Source organism: Strix aluco, chromosome 18, assembly GCF_031877795.1.
Source record: "Strix aluco isolate bStrAlu1 chromosome 18, bStrAlu1.hap1, whole genome shotgun sequence".
NCBI classification, from domain to species: domain Eukaryota; kingdom Metazoa; phylum Chordata; class Aves; order Strigiformes; family Strigidae; genus Strix; species Strix aluco.
The window spans coordinates 8,493,186-8,512,400 of NC_133948.1; the positions used below are offsets into that span (position 1 = coordinate 8,493,186).

The 19,215-nt window shown below is 39.8% G+C and overlaps 1 protein-coding gene across 13 annotated transcripts in view; it reads left to right on the plus strand.

Annotated features, from left to right (window-relative positions):
* Nucleotides 1–19,215, plus strand: part of FBRSL1 (fibrosin like 1) — a 552,195-nt gene that overhangs the window by 347,835 nt on the left and 185,145 nt on the right. For all 13 annotated transcript variants that reach the window (XM_074843783.1, XM_074843788.1, XM_074843790.1 and 10 more), the window contains exon 5: nt 19,109–19,138. In XM_074843783.1, the coding sequence (XP_074699884.1) occupies nt 19,109–19,138 (30 nt within the window). The remainder of the gene's footprint in view (nt 1–19,108; nt 19,139–19,215) is intronic.

Consider the following 19,215-nt stretch of genomic DNA (forward strand, 5'->3'; position numbering starts at 1 on the left):
GTGATCCTTAGCTGGTTACCAGATTGTGCATTAACAGTTTTCCTATGGTCGTATTAATACTACACATGGTTCCTGCTAGCATAATTACTTAGTGTAGCTTGAAAGGTCTGATCACCTACTGCTAAAATGACACTTTAATGGGGATTACAGTTTTCCAGCTCAAGTGTTCAGTAGCTTTAATTAAGCAGGAAAAGGCCAGATCAGTAGCAGAGTCAACATCTCTCTGTTGGATGGCATTCTGTTTTGATCCCGAGCTCTATATTGGTCCCATGCGAGTGATGGGTTGGGATGGCCTTTTTACTGTAAATGATTTTACATATTCTGCTAATAAAAAAAAAAAAAATTGGATGCTGTGAGCCACATATTGTTCATCTGCTGCAAGTTTCATTCTTTCCTCCCATCCTGAAGTCCAGTTTCAAAATTTCTGATGAAAGCTAGAGAGGAATTTCCTCTTTTTTTTCCTTTTTTTCCACTCTCCAGTCTGAGGCTGCATCTTTTTTTACCCTTGCACATGTCAAGCTAAACATTTTTTTTTCATTCTCATTACTGCAGAATGACTCTTGGGAAGATACTTGTTTCTGTTGCACTAAGGTCATTAGAATTTAAAGTTTTGGTTCAGCAAATATTTACGAGTTCCTGAGCTGAGATACCTCTATATCTCATGAGCTGATGGGAGTATTTCTGGTGATGGTAGAGGGAGGTGAACCAGTGTTTTTCAAATAATTACCAGCTATATCTTTCTGTCTTAAATATCTTCATCCATCTGTCTTAAATATCTTCACTGGGACATTGAATTCTCTCTCTTATACATTTGTTTATCCACTTGAAATTTAAAGCATTTCTTAGTGTCCCATGAGTTCTTCAATCTTTGGGCAGTTAGTTTAAACTTCTGCACAGTTTTTTATTTACTGATCTGGATTGCATTGGGGCATCAACCAGCCTAATCCAGAAATTCTAATTAGCAATTCACATCTTCAAAGCATCGTACAAACATGAACTAATCATATATTAATCATGCTGAATTTTATGTTGGCTTATGTATTCTCTCTCATGTGCTGGGCATTACAACCTGTTATATTATGAGTCATATAGTATTTGAGAGATGAATCCAAGCAATTCAGCTTTGTGTTCTTCAGAAGAAAGGCAATTGTCTAAAAATAGCTCCTACTCCTTTTCTTCATTGTCTTTAACATTGGGTACTACCATTAGTCATTTGAAAAATGGCTATCCTTATTTCTATGGATTGTCCAATGATGATTGCCCTAATCTATTTACTCTGATTTCAGCTTATTCTGATTGTTGATTCACTTAGCTGTTTTCTGTCATTATGTGGATTCTGGAGTTGCCAAATAGCATGTAGTATTGGTTTAATTTAAAATAATGTGTAGTGTTCATGCCAAAATTGATTCTTCTTCACTAAGCCCATTTAATTAATTTGAAATCTCCCTCTCTCTCCTTGCTATTTGTTTCTAAATAAAATAGTAAGAAGTTGTTAGGATACCAATAGCGGGTCATTTACTGAGTGCATTAGCGTTGTGCTGGGGCTGTCTGGTACAAATGCAACCCTGTTGCTAGTGTAGGGGTTCTGATTCGCATCTTGTCAGGCGTGACTTAACCACAGGATCTACTAAAAATAAGACCACAGTAGGTTTATTTTTAATAGTCCTTCCTTGAGGAAAATAAGCAAATTTAATTGTGAGGAAAATTAGCAAGAGAGCATCTAATAAAGTGTCCTACTCCGCACTGCGGGTAAAGATTTAGAACCCGCTCCTACGGGATGTGAGTTCCATCATTTCCCACCATCTACAGCTCATTGCAAGAGCTGTGCCCGAGTGATTTCCAAATGTCAGACAGATCCTTATGAGTTAAACACCACAGGTCGGTAACGAGCAGTAGAGCATCTGAGGTGCCAGGGTGTTTGGTAGGTGCTTCAGGATCCTGTAGGTTTTCAGGTTACTGAGCATTATAGAAACTTGTAATTCATGCTGGCTGTGCTCAGAGGATTATTTCTGATCTGAACCTCTGTTAACTCTAGCATGATGTAATTTGCTTAGACATTACCATGCTAATTACATGTTAACTTTCCATAGTTACCACATACTATATCTCCCAGAGGAAAATACTGTATTCAGAACAAAAAAAGATTTAGAGTTCACACACTCGAAAGAATGTATAAAACTTTGGCAGGAACAGAATATTAAAGTGATATATCTTCCTAATAACCAAAATAAGCAGTATTGTGTTGTTGCTGTAGGAATTTTTCAGTCAACCTTGGTTAGTTATTTGAAATATGTTAGGATGATGGTTCCCACTCAGATATTTCATTTGTTTGTCATCTTTTTTAGAATGGAAAAGTTCTGAGAACAGATTGTGCTGAAAACTTTCGTGAAATAATTGCAGAAAGTACAATAACTTGTGTGTGGACTAAAGTTACAGATATACTTACACTTTAGAGCAAAATATACTTTTTGTTGGCATTTAATGGCTTAGTACTGCATTTCTTGACATTACATTAAATCTGATCAATACAATAAATGAGGAAATACACCACACTGTGCATTTATCATGCACATCATTGTCCTTAGAGGTCATCAGATAAGCAAATAAGAAAGTGATTTCTCATTTCTTATTTTCAATGAGCAATTACTAGTAATGTTGAAGTATATTATGCATCATTACTTGTTCAGTGTCCTTTATTAAAAAAGGAGAAATGTAAAGGTTTAATGAAAGCTGTAGCAAGAGAGGGAACTCACTTCAAGCAAATGTTTAATAAAAAGTGGATATTATTACACATTTTCTTCATCAGTTCTTAGCAGTGTGCTCTCAAAACAGGTCTGTGTGATGGAAGATGCATCATTGCTGTCCTTCAAGAGGACAGCAACGATAGTCAAGAAAATTGAGGCACGGAATCACATAGCAAATTGTTGTTCAAGTTAGGAAGTAAACTCAGTCCTTGCTTGCGCTCTTGTCTTCCAACCACTTCACTGCTTTCAAGACCTCCAGTGTATGAGCAGCATAGAGAAAGAAAAAGTGGATGTTACCAGTAACATTTGCAAGAAAATTAATAGGAACTATTTTATTAACTTCTGGTGCAGTACAGGAGTGCCTTTATACTGTCATTGGTGGAGGAACACTCAGGGTAAAGAAGCAAACATCTAGCAAAGGTGGCTTATGTGCAGAGCAATGTCTTTCGTTCTGCTTTACTAATGGTAGCTATGGCAACCTCAGGACATTAACTTATGCAGTGATTGCAAGCCGTGAGCATCAAAGCAAGTAATTAGGGAGACAAATGGGAAGTCTTGATGGATTCTTCCATCAAGATCAAAGCTTTATATAAGTTTTTCATTAATTTGGGAACAAGCACTGAGATGATTTGTATGTTCTACTAGGCTATCAATGAAAACTGGGACCAAAGCTAGATTGTTTCTTAATTTTTTGAGGAAGAGCCACTCAACCCAGTCAAAAACCTTTTTAGTAGCAGTGATAGTAAATCAGGAATGCAGTAGTTGAATCAGGCCATTGGAGTATTCAGCACACTCCTAGATGTTTTCAGCAGAAATATAATTGTGCTGAACTTGGGTTGTCCTCATCATTACCAGGAACATTAACTGTAACTCGGAAATTTTAAGAATGCAATATTTAATCCATGACGTGTGCTTTTAAGGATTCATAGGATTAGAGGGTTCACTCTCAGTATCTTCAAATCAAGAATGGAGGAGAATTACTGGTTGAAATTTATTGAATTGTGCTATATAGATGCTCTGAACTTATGGTCTGTGGTCCTTTCTGGCTTTATACTCTAATCTGTCTTTGTTAATGAAAGAGACTGGGCAGCGTAAACCCTGTGGACAGCATGAAGTCCTCAGATAATAAGGGAGATGATAAATTGTCTGGAGCAACAATGAGTAATTGTAAATGTAGATCTTTACGCAAACGCTTGGATGGGCAAGTTGTCTCTATATAGGGGGTTTAGAATGAATTTTCAAATATCATATTTCATATTTTCCCCCAACTGCAAGCATTTCAATAACCATAGGCTATATTTCCTTATTTCCAAGATTTGCTTTTCTGAAAGCTAACTTATCTAAATTGGGCAAGAGTTTTCCAAATCAGTGAAACTTCTACAGTACTTCATTGAGTATAGAGCTTCATGTAGGATGTAGCAATAGTCCCTAGAGCATCAATAACTTCATTTTGTTTGGATTTTGAGGCAGGCATTAATATTTGGGTTGGGCTTTCATTTTTAATTGATGAGGGAAAAGACTATCTGCCTTTCTTTCCTTCTTGATAACGCAAGCTTCTCTTTAGTAACTTCAAACACCCCAATTCTTCAGTTAAAGGCGAATTAAGTTTTCCTGTATTTCAAATTAGCTCTCTGAGGGTGGCATCAGCTCTGTTTCTTTTATGTTTAAGTCCCAGTTCTTTAATCTGTTTCTAATACATTCTGTTCAGCAATTTTGCATTTCTGTTTTAGTGGAAGCAATGCTGATTAATTCCTTCTTATGACATCTGTGGCTGCATCCTAGATTAAACCTACTCTAATACAGAGCCTATCATTAAGTGTTAAATATTCTTGCAAGGCTACTTAAATTAGATTCAACATCAGTGGATCATTTAGTAGAGAGTCGTTAATTCTCCATCTTACGGCAAGGCCACATTCTGGTGATGCTTTTAATCACAAGATTATTGAGGTATGATTTGAAAGGGATATGCTGCCCATATTTTGCCTTTGGGCAAATTATGAAAGGTCAAGTTGCCAAGGAAACAAAACTAAGATAACATTACTAATTCCTGAGTCCAAGAGTTGTCTTTCCTGATCATATCATTTGCTCAACTACATGCTTAGAAAAGATACCAGCTAACAATATCTCTGCCATTTAGTTCAACAGAAAATGGCTTTATAATTCTTGCTCTTCTAGATAGTGTTCATAGTGATGACAAGTCTCACCAGAATACTTTGCCTCTATAGAACTCACAGATTTGTTGGTTTGATGGTTTATGGATACGGAAAACATTGTTCCTGATTTATAGAAGAGAAAAAAAAGGAAGGGAATGGTTAGGATTTAAATATTCAAAGGTAGCTGCAACCTTAAGATTTTACCAGTTTTGACAGTCTAATTTACAGCTCTTTAGGCAATCCTGATGTTCATAAAGTGAAGAGCACTTGATAACAGAACTTCATTAAGGCACCTCAAGTTAAACACTCAGAATTGCAAAGCCCTGAAATTTTTCTTCTGGTCACAAATCAGGCCTGTGGCAGAGCCAGAAAAAGCTCTCCAGTATTTGCTGCTATCCAGATTGTCATGCTTCGTCTTCTGTTATTTTCAATTTTCATTTCTTATTCCAGGTGGGAAGCAGTAGTATAGGATTGGCTCCAGTGCAGGCAAACCTATATGGAGTAGTAGCATGCTATGATGAACCTCTTCCTGCCCCTTTCTCCCTTCCATCCGTATACGTGTGTGTATAATATGCGTGTGTGTGTTTGTGTCCAATTCCTTGTCCTTCCTTTAGACAACTCATGAAAAAGGAATCATTTTATTCTCTGAAGTATCAGCATGTGAGATTGTGGTAGATTCTGTCCTTAAATTTCCATTCTGAACTGAGCTGTGTCGTAGGGCACTGCATAATGAATACGACCCTGCCAATCAAGACACTCTGTTTTATATCACTTATTACTAAATTGAAAATGGTGTTTTACTACAGCAATAAAGGGCTGGTACAGCATGAGGTACATTTTTATACAACTCTATGAACTTTGTCATTGAAAACATTATAGCCTTGAATTTGAGAGCACAGTGGAAGGCAATATAATTTGATTACCTATATTAATCAAGTAGAGTACAACATATAAAACCAGTAATGCATAAGTCTGACTGGAGCCAGATAACCCTCTTGTGCATCTTAGAAAGATTTATTTTCAGTAATATAATTCATTTGACATGGAAGTATCATAATTGCAGTTGCTAGGAAGGATTTCTTTCTTTCTTTCCTTTTTTAGGGAAAAAAACTATCATGCTTTCAAGAGCAACTTGTTCTTTTAAAGCTCTGCTTACTGAAAATTGAAAACAAAGGTTTGTTTTTGTAATTGTGGCAATTTTTCATTAGCTAGCTGAGTGGTTTGTTTTGAATGCTATTTCTGCTTCATAAACAAATGTGTTAGGTGTGAATTTAAAAGAACTTTTTGTTTTAAAGTACATTGATTAGCATGAGACCCTGTCATTCTTGACCTGTGCTGCTAAAAGCTGGCCAGAAGCTCTTGAGCTTTCAGTTATCTGTGCAAGTACTTTGCATAAATGCTGAGGAGAACCTTCCCACACTCCAGCTTCATGAAGAGGCTTTAAAGCATATTTAAAGACACCTAATTACTCTGCAGTCCCTGAAAACCCGTTGTTATTATATGTGCAGTAGTGACACATACTAATAATAACATTATCGTGAGTTGCTATTTATGCATTTTATTGCTACATGTGGCTGCAAACCACACGTGAGTTGGTTGGTGTATCACAGCTGATACAACAAAAATCACAAGTGAAAAAAGAACTACTGGCTGTGTCGCACCTTCCGTTGGAGCAGGAGGACCTGTCTACTTCATAGTGCCAGTGCACACAAACTGAGAGGGGTTAAAACATCGTGGTCAAGGTATTTTCCAGTTTTTCAAACAGTTTTCACATTCACCTTTGTTCATAATAACCTATTGGAAAATGAAAAGTTTCTATAATTCAATGCATTATCACTCCATGACAAATACATAATAGTTGTTCCATCTAATTATTGGCAGTTTTATCATCGTGCTAAGAATAATGCTTACTGATTAAAGGTGACAGAGTTCATTCCCAAACAATGTTTATAGTCCCATGTCATTACCAGTCCACAGTGCAGCAAGTTGTGTTTTCCATTCTTGCTATTCAGTCTTCTATTCTTTTTCTCTTATTTCCCCTCCCGTTGAGATGTTTCCTCTTTCTTTTATCCTCTAATCTCTCCAGTCTGGATTAGCCGTATAAGGGGCTGTCATTACTGAGGAAAGACTTTGACGTGTTGGAGCTCCTATTCATAAATGACATCTATCCACACAGCTGAGCATTTCCACACCAGTCCTGGAATAAAATACGAATAAAAAAAATCTGTAGTGACAACGGAAAGGATAAATGTCCTTGAGCCTGTTCAGAAAGTTTCAAGATAGTTTAGCTAAGGATACTTGCATTTCCATCTTTCAACATGTGCTACCAGCCCTTGTCTTGATCTTTGAGGTCAGTGCTGGTCAAACTACCTCTGCAGTCTGAAAGCAGAACAGTGAGGTAGGAGGCTCCATCTTGTAAATCATTACATTTACATCAATCATTGAGATTTTGGGGGCTGACAAGAACAAATGAGTGTCTAGGGGTGTCAGAAGAGAGGAGCAGATATACTAAGGTAGTGGGGAGCCTTTACTATTTCACCTGAAATAGAAAATATATTTTTTGAGAATTGCTTAATGTTTAAAGCTTTGTCATTTAATGGGCCAAAGAAGTATTTTCTAGGTAATGGCATAGGCCTTGAAGCTTTTATATGTAGCCCTGTCAAGGTGTAATTCTGTAAGAGTGAATAACCAACTACATTATTTTCTTATCAGATTAGCTTGCAGCCTCTGCTATATTCCTTAGATTATATTGAAGACACCCAAATGTATGCCCTAGGCAGTGCTTGTCCTTCACTTCCAAGACTTACCGACTTTAATATTTTTAAGATCTAATGGAACAAAAGGGAAAAAAAGATTTAATTTGCATTGTATTACTGTTAATGACTGCTGGTGGAGATTTTCAGATGGGAGGAGGTGTGGTTTTACTTCTTGTATTTTAAATCTTTTTTTGTTTCTATCTTGGTGAATTTCTTTGTTCCAGAGTAGCTTGCCTGTGGCAAGTGGGACATCTATCCCTCAAGGTTTATTTTAAAAGAAGTGGTTGAAATCTGCAAGCACGTGCTCTGAGAGTTTCCTTGGAGGGATAAGTCTTCTGTAGATGTCTCAATTCTTGTGCTAAATCTTTTACCAGATTTGAATGTTAATGTTCAATATTGCAAACATTAATGGTAGCTATTGTAAGCTTTATGTTTTCTAGCCACAACAACATAAACCTCACTATGAGTTAAATAGCAGTGGAATTAAATAATATTAATTATTATATTAATTATATATTCAAGTATTGTAAATCTTGTTCCTGACAGCGATAGACACTTCCCTTCATACTGGCTAAAGGCATTCAACAAAATAAATCAGCTGCTTCACATAACTTTCTTATATTCATTAAGAATGAACTGTACTTCATTTTACTGAATTAATGTATGTTGAGAGCACGGTAGGTGCTTTAAATTGTTTTTCAAGTCCAAAGTTCCCAATTGAATAGTGTGCTCAATATTACATATAGCATCATAGTGGTATGTTTCAACGTGTGTAGCCTGTCACCCCAGCTTCACCTCAGCTGAATTCAAATTGGCTTCACGCATCCTGCCAGGTCCAGAATAAATGGTCACAAGGCACAGCAGAGATTTGCCTTCATACCTCAATGCTGCCAGCTCTGATTCTGAAATTAATCCCCACTTCTGAGTGTTCATGTTAGAAAGTTTTGGGTGTCCAGCTTGCATTTGAACTGAAAAATCTGTGATATACTTTGCTGCGAACTTTAGAGTCATCAGGTGGATGTCTTCATGCGTGGCCTGGTACGTTCTTTTGTAGCTGCACCACTTGGATTTACAGGGAGGAAGGAAGTTGTCAGCATGAGAAAAAGTGTGTGTGTGATATATATATAAAAATGAAATGTATAAATGAAATAAAATAAACATCCATGTGAATCAGCTGTAACAAACTACAGCAAGTTTCATAACCTGAAATCCATCACCCTCATTCTGGAGGGTGACTGTTACTAAGCAGGATGCTAAGGTATTAAGAAATGCCTTTCCTCCTGAGTTCCATGCTGAAATCCCCTCTAACAGCTTCCTGCAACTAATAATGGTTCTGCACAAGGGAAGACAGCCATGCATGTTCTCCACTAAATAAGTATGCAAATGAAACTTCCAAACAGAGTCACATACCATGGAGTCAGAGAGCTGAGAATAAGTAAATGCTTTCCATTAGAGTGGGGGTACTTTAACAAATCCTGTTATTTTGTAGTGGCTGAGTATTTTTTGGTGACTCCATAATGATGTAGATGGGTCATAGTAATGGACTAGATTTGCAGTCCCAAGTAGAAGAAGAAAACTAATGTTTATAATAAGTGGGGAATTACTAGACAGATCATTATGGTTAAAGTGGCTTTTGGCTGTACCCATATTAAGTCCTAAACCCCTTAATTTCAAAGAAAGCTTATACACCCCCCCCCCCCCCCCAAACTGCAGCAGTCTCTCATTGTTGTAAATAGTGGCTTTAAGCCACTTTTCTTCTGTTGGACATATCCTGTCTAGGCATCCTTGCATTAAACAAAATTAGAGTTGCTCTGTGCAGTGAGTCACTGCAAATCCTCTCTTGGTTTCTGCTTCTCCCTGGAGAGCATGAGGGACCAAAGCGGCTGGGGCAGGGGTATCTGGGTAACTCCAAGTCAGGAGGTTCGTGGTAAAGGGGAGACAGCAAGGCAAGATGTCTCTTGCAAGCAAATGGTGTTAGCCGTAGCTTAAAGCTGTAGAACAGTAGTAATGGATGTTTCTCTGGTTCCTTAGTGAAAACCTATATACAACACTGAAGCTGTAATGTCTCCAAGAGTGTGTGTCTAATGAAGAGAAAACAAGTGACAGGTGACACAATGCCCAAGCAAGGGGAGAATGAAAAGAACTTGTGAGCACTTCAGAAGAGAAGAAAACTGCATCTCTTTTCTTGTTAGAGTCTCCTCCGTTTCGTAAATTGGTGAAATGCAGTGTCAGCCATTCAACTTTGCATGCACTGTCCTTTCAATTACCCAAGCATGGCTGTAGGATCGCACCACTGGAGCCCTGTGGAATTGAGTGGAAATAGGAAAGAGGTGAAAAAGCTTCAGTTTATTATTTGTGTGGTCTTTGCAAATACTGGGCTAAATTTGGGCTGTAATTCACATTACCCCTTGGTATAATCATAGGCGTTACAAGTGAAAATGACCTCCTGCATTGACCAATCTCTCTCTTTTATGGCAAATATGAGTTGAAATTAAGCATAAGATTGTATGTATCCAGCTGGCTGTCTTTGGGTTTCCCAAAATATCTGTCCCAAGGGTACCAAGATTCTGCAACCATGGATATGATGATTCAATCACAATCAGTAAATTTACTTCAAGGCAGCTATATCAACCTACCATTAAATACTTAGAATGTGTCCAAATAGTGAGGGAGAGAGAGATTGTATATTGAAACAGATACATTATATGGAGAGAGAGAGAGAGATCTATTGATCTGCTTTTTTCTAACCATAGAATAGATTGATTCTGGAAAAGACATCATTAAATCATCCAAAAATTATGGAAAAGCATTATACTGGTACATTAAGACCTGAAGTAGGAGGTGTAATATGGTAAAACCAGCCAGAAAGCCTCTCTTGAATGTGGTACAAACATTGCTGTGTAGATGGCATTGGATGTTGACTTTTTTATTTTTAATGTGTCTTTATTAAACGCTTACGTAGCAACATTCATCTGTATAGGCTCCAGTAAAAGTCTGCATTATGAAAAGATATTTCTACCTTTCAGGGCAGGGGGGGAAGTGCAGGAATGTGGGAAACCAGGAGAAATCTGGTGGCCTCTTACAGCTTTTTCAAGATGGGTTGGTCACTCTCTCCTGTGAGCTAGGTCATCTTTAGACTTGGCTTGAAAGTAGGCAGCTGTAGATCTTACTTTGTAGATCTCAAGGAGTAATTTGTGATTATCCCTTTTTTCCTGAAATGCTTTCCTGTATATAGGTGTAATAATAAAGAAACCATTTTCAGCATAAAAGATGTGCTTGTCAAACCACAGCAATGATTTTCCAGTTGCTGGCTTTTTTAGTTGTGCAGCCTTCTAATATTTCTGCTTGAATTCTTTCACGACAGAAGCAAATGAAAATTACACCGTGGTTTTTAGGTCTCTGTTCCCTGATTTTTGCTTGTCATGTCATGAACTTCTTCGAAGCAGTGAAATGGCAGCCCATCTCCCTGAGAGCTCCAGACAGATTTCTAAAGTTGTCTTGTTAACAGCTTGTCAGAAACCTACATTTCAGTCTCGCTGAGTTTATATCATGAAAAAAAAAAAAAAAAAGTTGCTGGAAATTATGATTTTTACAGGTTCTGACATTTTTCTAAAGAACTGAAATGCTCAAGGCTGCTGTCTCCCTTAACAGGCTGTGCTGTTTTGGGTAATATTCTGCGTTGCATCAACTGAACATCAGAGCAACATTCAGTTTCTTCCCTTTAACATGTTCTTTGAATTATTTAAGGTGTTTTGATGTTGGCTAGAATTTGTAACAAAGTCCTCCAGCTTTTATCCTAAAATATCAAAAAGGTTGAGATTTTTTCCTCCTCCCCCCTCCCTTTTCTCCCTCTTCCTTAACCCTTCCTCCCTCCCTCCTCCCGCTTTTAATAGATCCTTGCATGGATCATCAGGGGACTTTCTTTTATGTTGTACAGCATGAAATGACTTAGTCAGGGTCTTCCTGATTAATTTATGAGTGCTAAGGAAAAGGGAAGGGGGGAAAAAAACAGTCCTTGAGGGATTGACCCTAAGCTGCAGCAGATCAACTCAATTTTATGGAATGAAAAGAGACTTAAACAGTATTTTTAGCGTCGGTTCCTCGACCCGCAGAGGTAGGGAAGCTCCCTGCGTCTGGCAGACTGAAGCAGGGCCAGAGGTACCCATCTCTCCGGGTGGCTGATGGAGTGGTGTTCGGCTCTTCGGCGGCACTGAGCACTTTTAGAGTTAAAACTGTGGCAGATTGGTGGATTAATGTGCTCTGCCTCCAAGGGACAAATGCTCTTTTTTTTTTTTTTCTTTCCCTTTTTCCCTTCCCCTTGCTCCCTCCTTCCCTACTCTGGGCTTGCAGATGACAGCTGTTGGTCACTTAACAAAATGTCCTCTTGATTGCTGCTTCACAACAGGGGCCCCCTCAGACCAAACAGCACATAGCCCGTACAATGCATCACTGCCCCTCAAAATTAGTTATAGTGCTCAGGGCTATTCTCGGCTGCCATAGCTAATACTCTCTTGCTGTTCTTCTCTCTCCCCCTCGCCCTCCCCCTCCGCAGACAAAGGCTCAGCCTATACATCTGTAGTGCTCATAACCTCCCCCTTCCCCCAGCCAAATGCTGAGGAGAGAAAGGGGAAAAAAAAAAAAAAAAAAAAATTGCTGCCCTGAGGCTCAATCTGTTTCTTACAGCTCTACCCCGGCACTTGGAAGCCTGAGCTGGTCTAGCCATAGGGAGGCCCTGACTCATTTCATCAAACTGTCAGAGAGGCAGTGGAGCTAAGAGGACTCTGCTGCCTGGGGCAAGTTCAAGTCAACATTCGATTTCCGTCCTCCCCCCGGCCCCCGCCTTTCGCTTGGACACTTTCTGTGCTCTGGATCTAAACTTCTCCCCGAGCTGCAGCAGCTCACAGCTTCTTGCCAGGAGGAAGGACTTGTGGGACCTTATAAAGGACACAGTGGCAAAATTGCTGCAATAAATCAGTGGCCCTCTGACACTTGGCGGTAGCTTAATGTTTTGGCACTTTCTTTCCTGTGTATGCCTCAAGTCCCATTAGCAGGCTTTTCTGTCAGTCTGGCTCATGATAAAACTCTCTCTTCCTATCATCTTAAGCAAGCCCCTGCAGACAAGAATCCGATGCCAGACTTAATAGGAAACAACACCCTCCCCCTGCACACACAAGCGCGCATCCATACGCTCTGCTGCTGCTGCGAGCTGCTCCCGGGAAGCTAGCTCAGAGGACAGGGAGAGGGGGAGGGCTCTTAAAAATAGGCTTGATTTTACTTCTGCCTTTAAAAGAAACATTAACAAACTGAGATTTAAGCCTAATGCTTCCCTGAGCCTCACTATTAAGAGAAAATTCAGTAACTAAATATGGTTGAAAATTATAAGGTAGCAGTAACATGGCCATCCTCTAGGACTGTGTGAGTGGTTGTGCAAGCTCTGTAGGTATCTACACTGTTCATATATTCTGTGCAACTTTTTACATATATATTCTACCCTGCCAGCTTGCATTGTAATATTATAGACTATATATTTAATATTTTTGCTTCCTCTTCTCAGCCATACACTTCCCTAGACAATTTTAGTTGCAGGTAGACTGGTTAGATTACATGTCCCTCTGGGCTGGCATCTGTTTTTTCACATGGCTAGTTTAGATGTCTATCACCCTCTGCTTAATCATAATATAAATATCTATCTATAGGTATGTGTGTTTGTATGCAAAGAAAAACAAGCCTTTCTGTCAGCTCTTTGGGCAGGAACATGTAACTTCTGTGCTGTGTAGTGCCTGGCACAACAGGGCCTTATAACCTTGTGGCTGTGTAGACACAACCTAGATCATAAACCTCTGGTTTTGGGTGGAATAGGAGAAACCATGTGAATGTGAAGAAGCTGAGGTGACTTCTGTGCAATTCTGAAAAGCTTGGAGGATGTGGCCCTGTTTCAGATAACAAGAGTGTTTCTCTGCATGCCCCTAACCAATGACATAACACCCAAGTGTTGCCACAGTCTTGTGAGACTTGGGTTGTTTTTGTTTTCACTTCTTGGAGCTCTCATTCCTGGCATGAAGCAGTTTCTGATACCATATTAATCAACGCAGCGCTTTTATTATGTGAAGAAAAACTGGGTGATCTAGAAGTTAAAACGTTGGGGGTAGGAAAAGAGTCAAAGGATGTTTTTAAGGGTCTTAAACTCACCAGAAAACATCCAGAATCACAGTACAAACAATTCTAATATAGATTGCAAGAAGCCCGGTGCCAGTGGAGGTGTCCCAGAAGCAGCCTGCATGCTTCTTCTGTGGGTGCTGGTTTTTTGCTACTGGTGGCATCTACGTCTCCATGGTAAGAGAAGGCCCTTCCCCAAATATGCCGTTGCCTGTGTTTTACAGTAGCCACAACTCCATCTTTCTCCACCATTGAGATGATTTGTACAAGCAAGTGATGGAACACATCATAACTCCTTGCCTGCTAGGAAAGGCATGATAGAGGCAGGTCTTGAAATGTGCATTTCCACCTCAGCTGTCAAAAAAAAAAAAAAAAAGCCACAGGGCCAGGTCTACACATATGAGAGCTCTGTCTGATTCCTCAGGTCTTTTGAGTGCAACAGGGGAACAGGTGGGATGGAGGGGATGGTGAAGTTGCTGCAGTTGCTTCGGTGGAGATTAGGAAAGCACCAGCTTTTCTTACTGCTTCACTCCCTGCTTCATCCGGAGCGTGAACCTTCATCTGGAGCACAGTCCATTGGCAGCAGCCGCCAGACTGTGCCCTGTCCTGGGGAACCCACGGCCGGTTTAGCAGCGTCTTTTTGGCGCTGGGTCATCGTGGGTGGAGGGCCCATGTCTGCAGAATTTGCATCATCCTCCTCTGTGGGGCAGAAGCAGGGAGGGGCAAGACCTTTTTACAGCGCACTGAACCAATTCTACCTGAATTATGTGTTGTTTCTGCTTAACTTCATGGGAAGCTTTTTTCTGACTGGAATCTGTCACTGCGAGAAATTGTTTCCAAAAAGCAGCACAATTAGGGATCAGCTTTGCAAACATTCTTCTTGGAATTTAGAGGCAATTGGCACAACCCAGTGAATAATCCTTTTAGGAGCCTTTATGAACCCTGCACAATGGCTGTTTACAGTTTCGCTTATAGACCAGGAGTGTTAACAGGCCTTTAGAAAAATCCAGGTAATTGAAGCTTTTGTCTTTCAATGAGCCCCTGTAGCTGTCAACAGTTGCCATTCTCCACATTTTCTTTAACTTTTTTGTTTTGACAAGGGCTTTTGTTCCTCTGACAACAGCTGCGTGGGAGGTGTGGGCCGGCCGGGTGGCGAGGAGCCTGCGGCCTTGGCCTGCTCGGCCCTCAGGAGGGAGCGCCACCGGTCTCCTCGCCAGGCCAGAATAAGTTGTCTTTAAAGACACAGAAAATCTTCTGGGTCAAACCAAAGTTCCTCCTATGACTTCATTATTCATTTAAACATCCCAGCGATGCAGCGCACCAGCCTCAGTCTCTCTTTGTTGACCCAGGGCTTTGGAGGGGCAGGCGTGAGGAGGCTGGAGAAGAGCGGGTGTGCAGAGGCTGAGGACTGTTACCACAGAAACTGAACCAGCCCATTGAAATCGTGTTTTTTAACACCCCCCCTCCCCAAGGGAAGGGGTCAAGAGCGGTTCTGTTTTTCACAGGTCTGTCCAGGCGGGTTTGGTTTTGCTGTCGTTTTTTCGGTGCCGTTGTGTGTTCAGCAGCCTGTGGGTTCCTGTTTCTCAATGCGAATGTGGGAGCCTGTTTCTTTAAAATAAAAAGAAGAAAACCTAAGTGAATTCTGAAGCTTGGGGTTTTGTCCCACCAAAGCTGGTTGTATTTTCTTCAGGAGTCGGTGGGAAATTCGCATGGGTTGCTAGCCATGAGTCTTGAGCTCTCCATTTTCCAGGATGCTGTATGTTAAGCAGAAGTCCAAGTTTTATAAATGATGATGTGTTAATTCTTCCCCACAACCTCTCATCATGTGGACTGCTTAGTAGCTGTGGGTCGGTTTGGGACTTCATTCTCACATGGATTAAGATGTGGTATTTTGGTGGTTTAAAAACCACGCAGTAGGAATCGATATGGAGATAGTTTGTGTTCATGAGTGAGTCCTGTGTGGCTGGGAGAGGCGGGAGAGGACAGTTATTTCATAAGGCAAACAAGAGATTATGCAACTTGCTGTCAGAAATACAGTTTTTAAAGCACCCATCTTGCAGTCACAGCTGCATGGCGGGCTCCACGTATGCACAGAGCCACATTCGTGTGTGGGTCTGCATCCACAGCCCCCCTGGCTTCTTCAGTTGCAAGACTGATGCAGTCACATTTAAAGTAAGGAAGATGTAAGCTAAAATGAAACTAAATTCTTTGCTGTCCTTTTCATTTAAAAACAATTAATTATGGAGTATTTACAGATCCTGAATGGGGAAAAATGTATCCTCAGCACATGTTTGCTTCATTCGTATGTCTGTTTATAAAATTTAACATGTGGATTTGATGGTTCACTGGCTTTTTGCAACTTTCACTTATCTGCATGAGACAAAGTTGCATGTTGGTACAAAGCAAAATTGCGCATCTAAATAAAGCAATTCTGCACCTTTTAGTAATGCAAGCCATCTGTAATATGTTTTTACACTCATTATAGGCATACAAATTTTTGAGGTCAAATCTGCTTTCGACAAGAGCAAGCCTGGCCTCTTTTTGTAAAATATCCTAATGTGGTAAGAAATAGGAAGACAAGATTTGTTACAAAAACAGAGGGCAAGACTAAAATACTACATTGTATTTGAATAATAATGGTTCCTAAAGTTCCCCAAAATTGCTTACATCTGCTCTCAAATATTTTTAAGCTACGTTTATTAAGTTTTACGGTATTGCGGTTTTATTAAACCAGGGCTCATAGACAAAAGTATCTGAGTTTTGATGATAATTTTGAATGTTTTCTAGTCAGTATTTTCTGAGTTTAATTTCTTTGATTTTTTTATTACTTCAGTATATCATTCTTTAACTCCTTGTAAGAGTTAAAATTTGTATTGGTGTTGCTTAAGCATACAGTTTTAAGCAACACAGGGCTGAGTATACTACCTAATTTTTATGCCATTTTTGTGATAGGTGTAATTCCATTGTAACATGCTTTAGTCTGAACTGTACAGGTTGAATCACATCATCAAAATAGTCTGCCTCTAAAATATGAGTGTGCAAGTTGAATGAGCACAATGATTAAAATGGTAACTTAGGATACCTCAGCATAGACCAGGTTTAAAGTGTAAAATAACATGGTCTTTGTGACCCACTCAATTATGCTAGTAATTTGGGGGAATTCACACTCCCTGTAGCATTCTGACTTGATTTGAGCCCCCCGGGTGGAGGTGAAAGGCTTCCCTTGAGTCAGGTGGCATTTCTCAGGAGCCTGTAAATAATAACAAGTGTAGTGCTGTGACTGCATCTTCCCCCACCCCCCCACCTTGTTTTTGATGAATGTGTTGCTTTGTCAGTATGAATTAGCACTGTCTTGAGTAAGCCCAAATGCAGCAGGTACTGGGGCAGCCTTTGCCCAGCAAACCTGTTTCAGCGTGTCTCAGTGGTGATGGACAATTAGTCCCATTCCAGGCCCAGAGCAGAGACTTCTAACTGTTCGTGGGTAGGTGGCATGGGTTTGGGAGAGTCAGCAAATGGCTACCGATGATTATTTATCAGGACTGATTCTACTTTTGATCTAAATGTCTAGTTTGTGAAAAAACAGAAACTGTCTTTCCTATAATAATTTTCATAAAGCTCAGTGATGGAATAAAAGCCCCCCAAAAAGACACAAACAGCTTACAGGAAGGTATTTGCTAAAGACATGGCTCTCTGATGTTCTTGCCTTCCATGCACAAAGTAATTGGCTAGGGCTTACTGCAGTCTGCTGGCATTAACACTGATTACTCCCATACGACTTGCCCCCCACCCAGCGCTCCCCAGGCCCTGCAGAGCAGTGTCCTGCCTTTCTGTAATCTCTTCCATTTTGCTTCAGGTTCTTTTTTTCCCAGAATGGTTACAGATACAATTAGATCTGTGCACATCCTTCTGAACAGTTGGATTTCTCAGTGAAAAACGTGATGTGGATCAGGTAGGGCAGTGTAAAACGGTTTCATTTTGAAAGAAAGAGTCAAGACTATAGAAAAACAGGTTCCTTAAACCAGTCATTTCTACTGCAGTTAAATGGAAATAAGGAGTCAGTTGGGAAGCTGATCAGTCTTCACTGCAGAATCACCATGGGAGACCCCTCTGCTTTATCGTGGTTCTTCGTGTGCTCGGTGTGTTTCAGAGAATTTAGAGGTTCCTCAAGTGTTTGGGGTCAATCATTTCACATGCCAAATAGAAGAAGAGGAGATTAAATAGTCTCTCCAAAATCTGCAGAAAACTAAGAATGTAACAGCTGAAATTTCTGCTTTGTAACTTTAGGATAAAAGGATGTGTTAGGAAAGATCCACTCTCCCCACTGCGTGAGGAGCAGGAGTTGGACAACAACACCAAACAGATCTATTCCTTCTTTTACATTCATGACACCGAAGCATGTGCATTCTCATGGACCATCTCCACATTTGTAGCTTGTCTTTACTGGCTGTCAGAGTCCCCTCCTGTTGAACCAGTGAACTTGATAGGGTGCTTCCAGTTATGGAAGCCGACCTGGACCATCCCCATCAGCAACTAGCTAAAGGAGAAAATTCCTGTTTGGAACAAAAGCTACAAAATGCACTGGCCACTTTCTGCCAGTATAACAGACACCAAGAAATTTATTTTTGTTCCTGATTGTAAATCTTTCTCAGTTCCAGCCAACAAGATGTGCATGTCCTGAAATGTTCAGTGCTCAAGTTATCTTCCCATTATTTGTGCTGTGAAAATAGAACATTTCTTTTTCAGAGGCTGTAAGAGATTACACTCTCAAACTCTTTAAGTAAACACTTCCTCCTGGGATCTTGATCTCATTCAAACTAAAAAATGTACCAGAATTTATGATGTATTTTAATTACTATTCTTGGTACCACTCATTAAATTAGAAATTGATTGCCAGTTTCACAGTTTCCTTGTTAGATGACAAAGTGCTTATCAAGGTGAAGCAATGCAAAACTGTTACTATATATTCCACAATTTGGGATGATAAAAAGGCATGCTTTTTTGTTGTGGTATTCATGTTACAGTTGTTATTATAATGCATCACTGATTGTCTTTTTTGTTTAAAGTTCGCTTTCCCCCATCCAAGTACGAGTATACCATATTTTTTGTATAAGAAGAGAGAAATTGGCTTTGTCTGGTTTATGCTAGCAATCTAAAAGGCATTACAGCAAACATCAAAAGTGTGTTTCATTGAACTGAGAACATCGTAAACAGCTATCCTAAAGATTTAAGAGGATGATACAAAAGATCCCCATACATAAAGGTGTTTCTCAAAATCTTTTTTTCTCTCTCTAATCCACAGTGTGACAGCGAGAGTGATATTGACGATAAGGTAAGACTGAATTTTTTTCTTTCATGTGCTTTACTAGCTTGGAAATTCCCTCATAGTCAAAATAAGAATGAATTTGA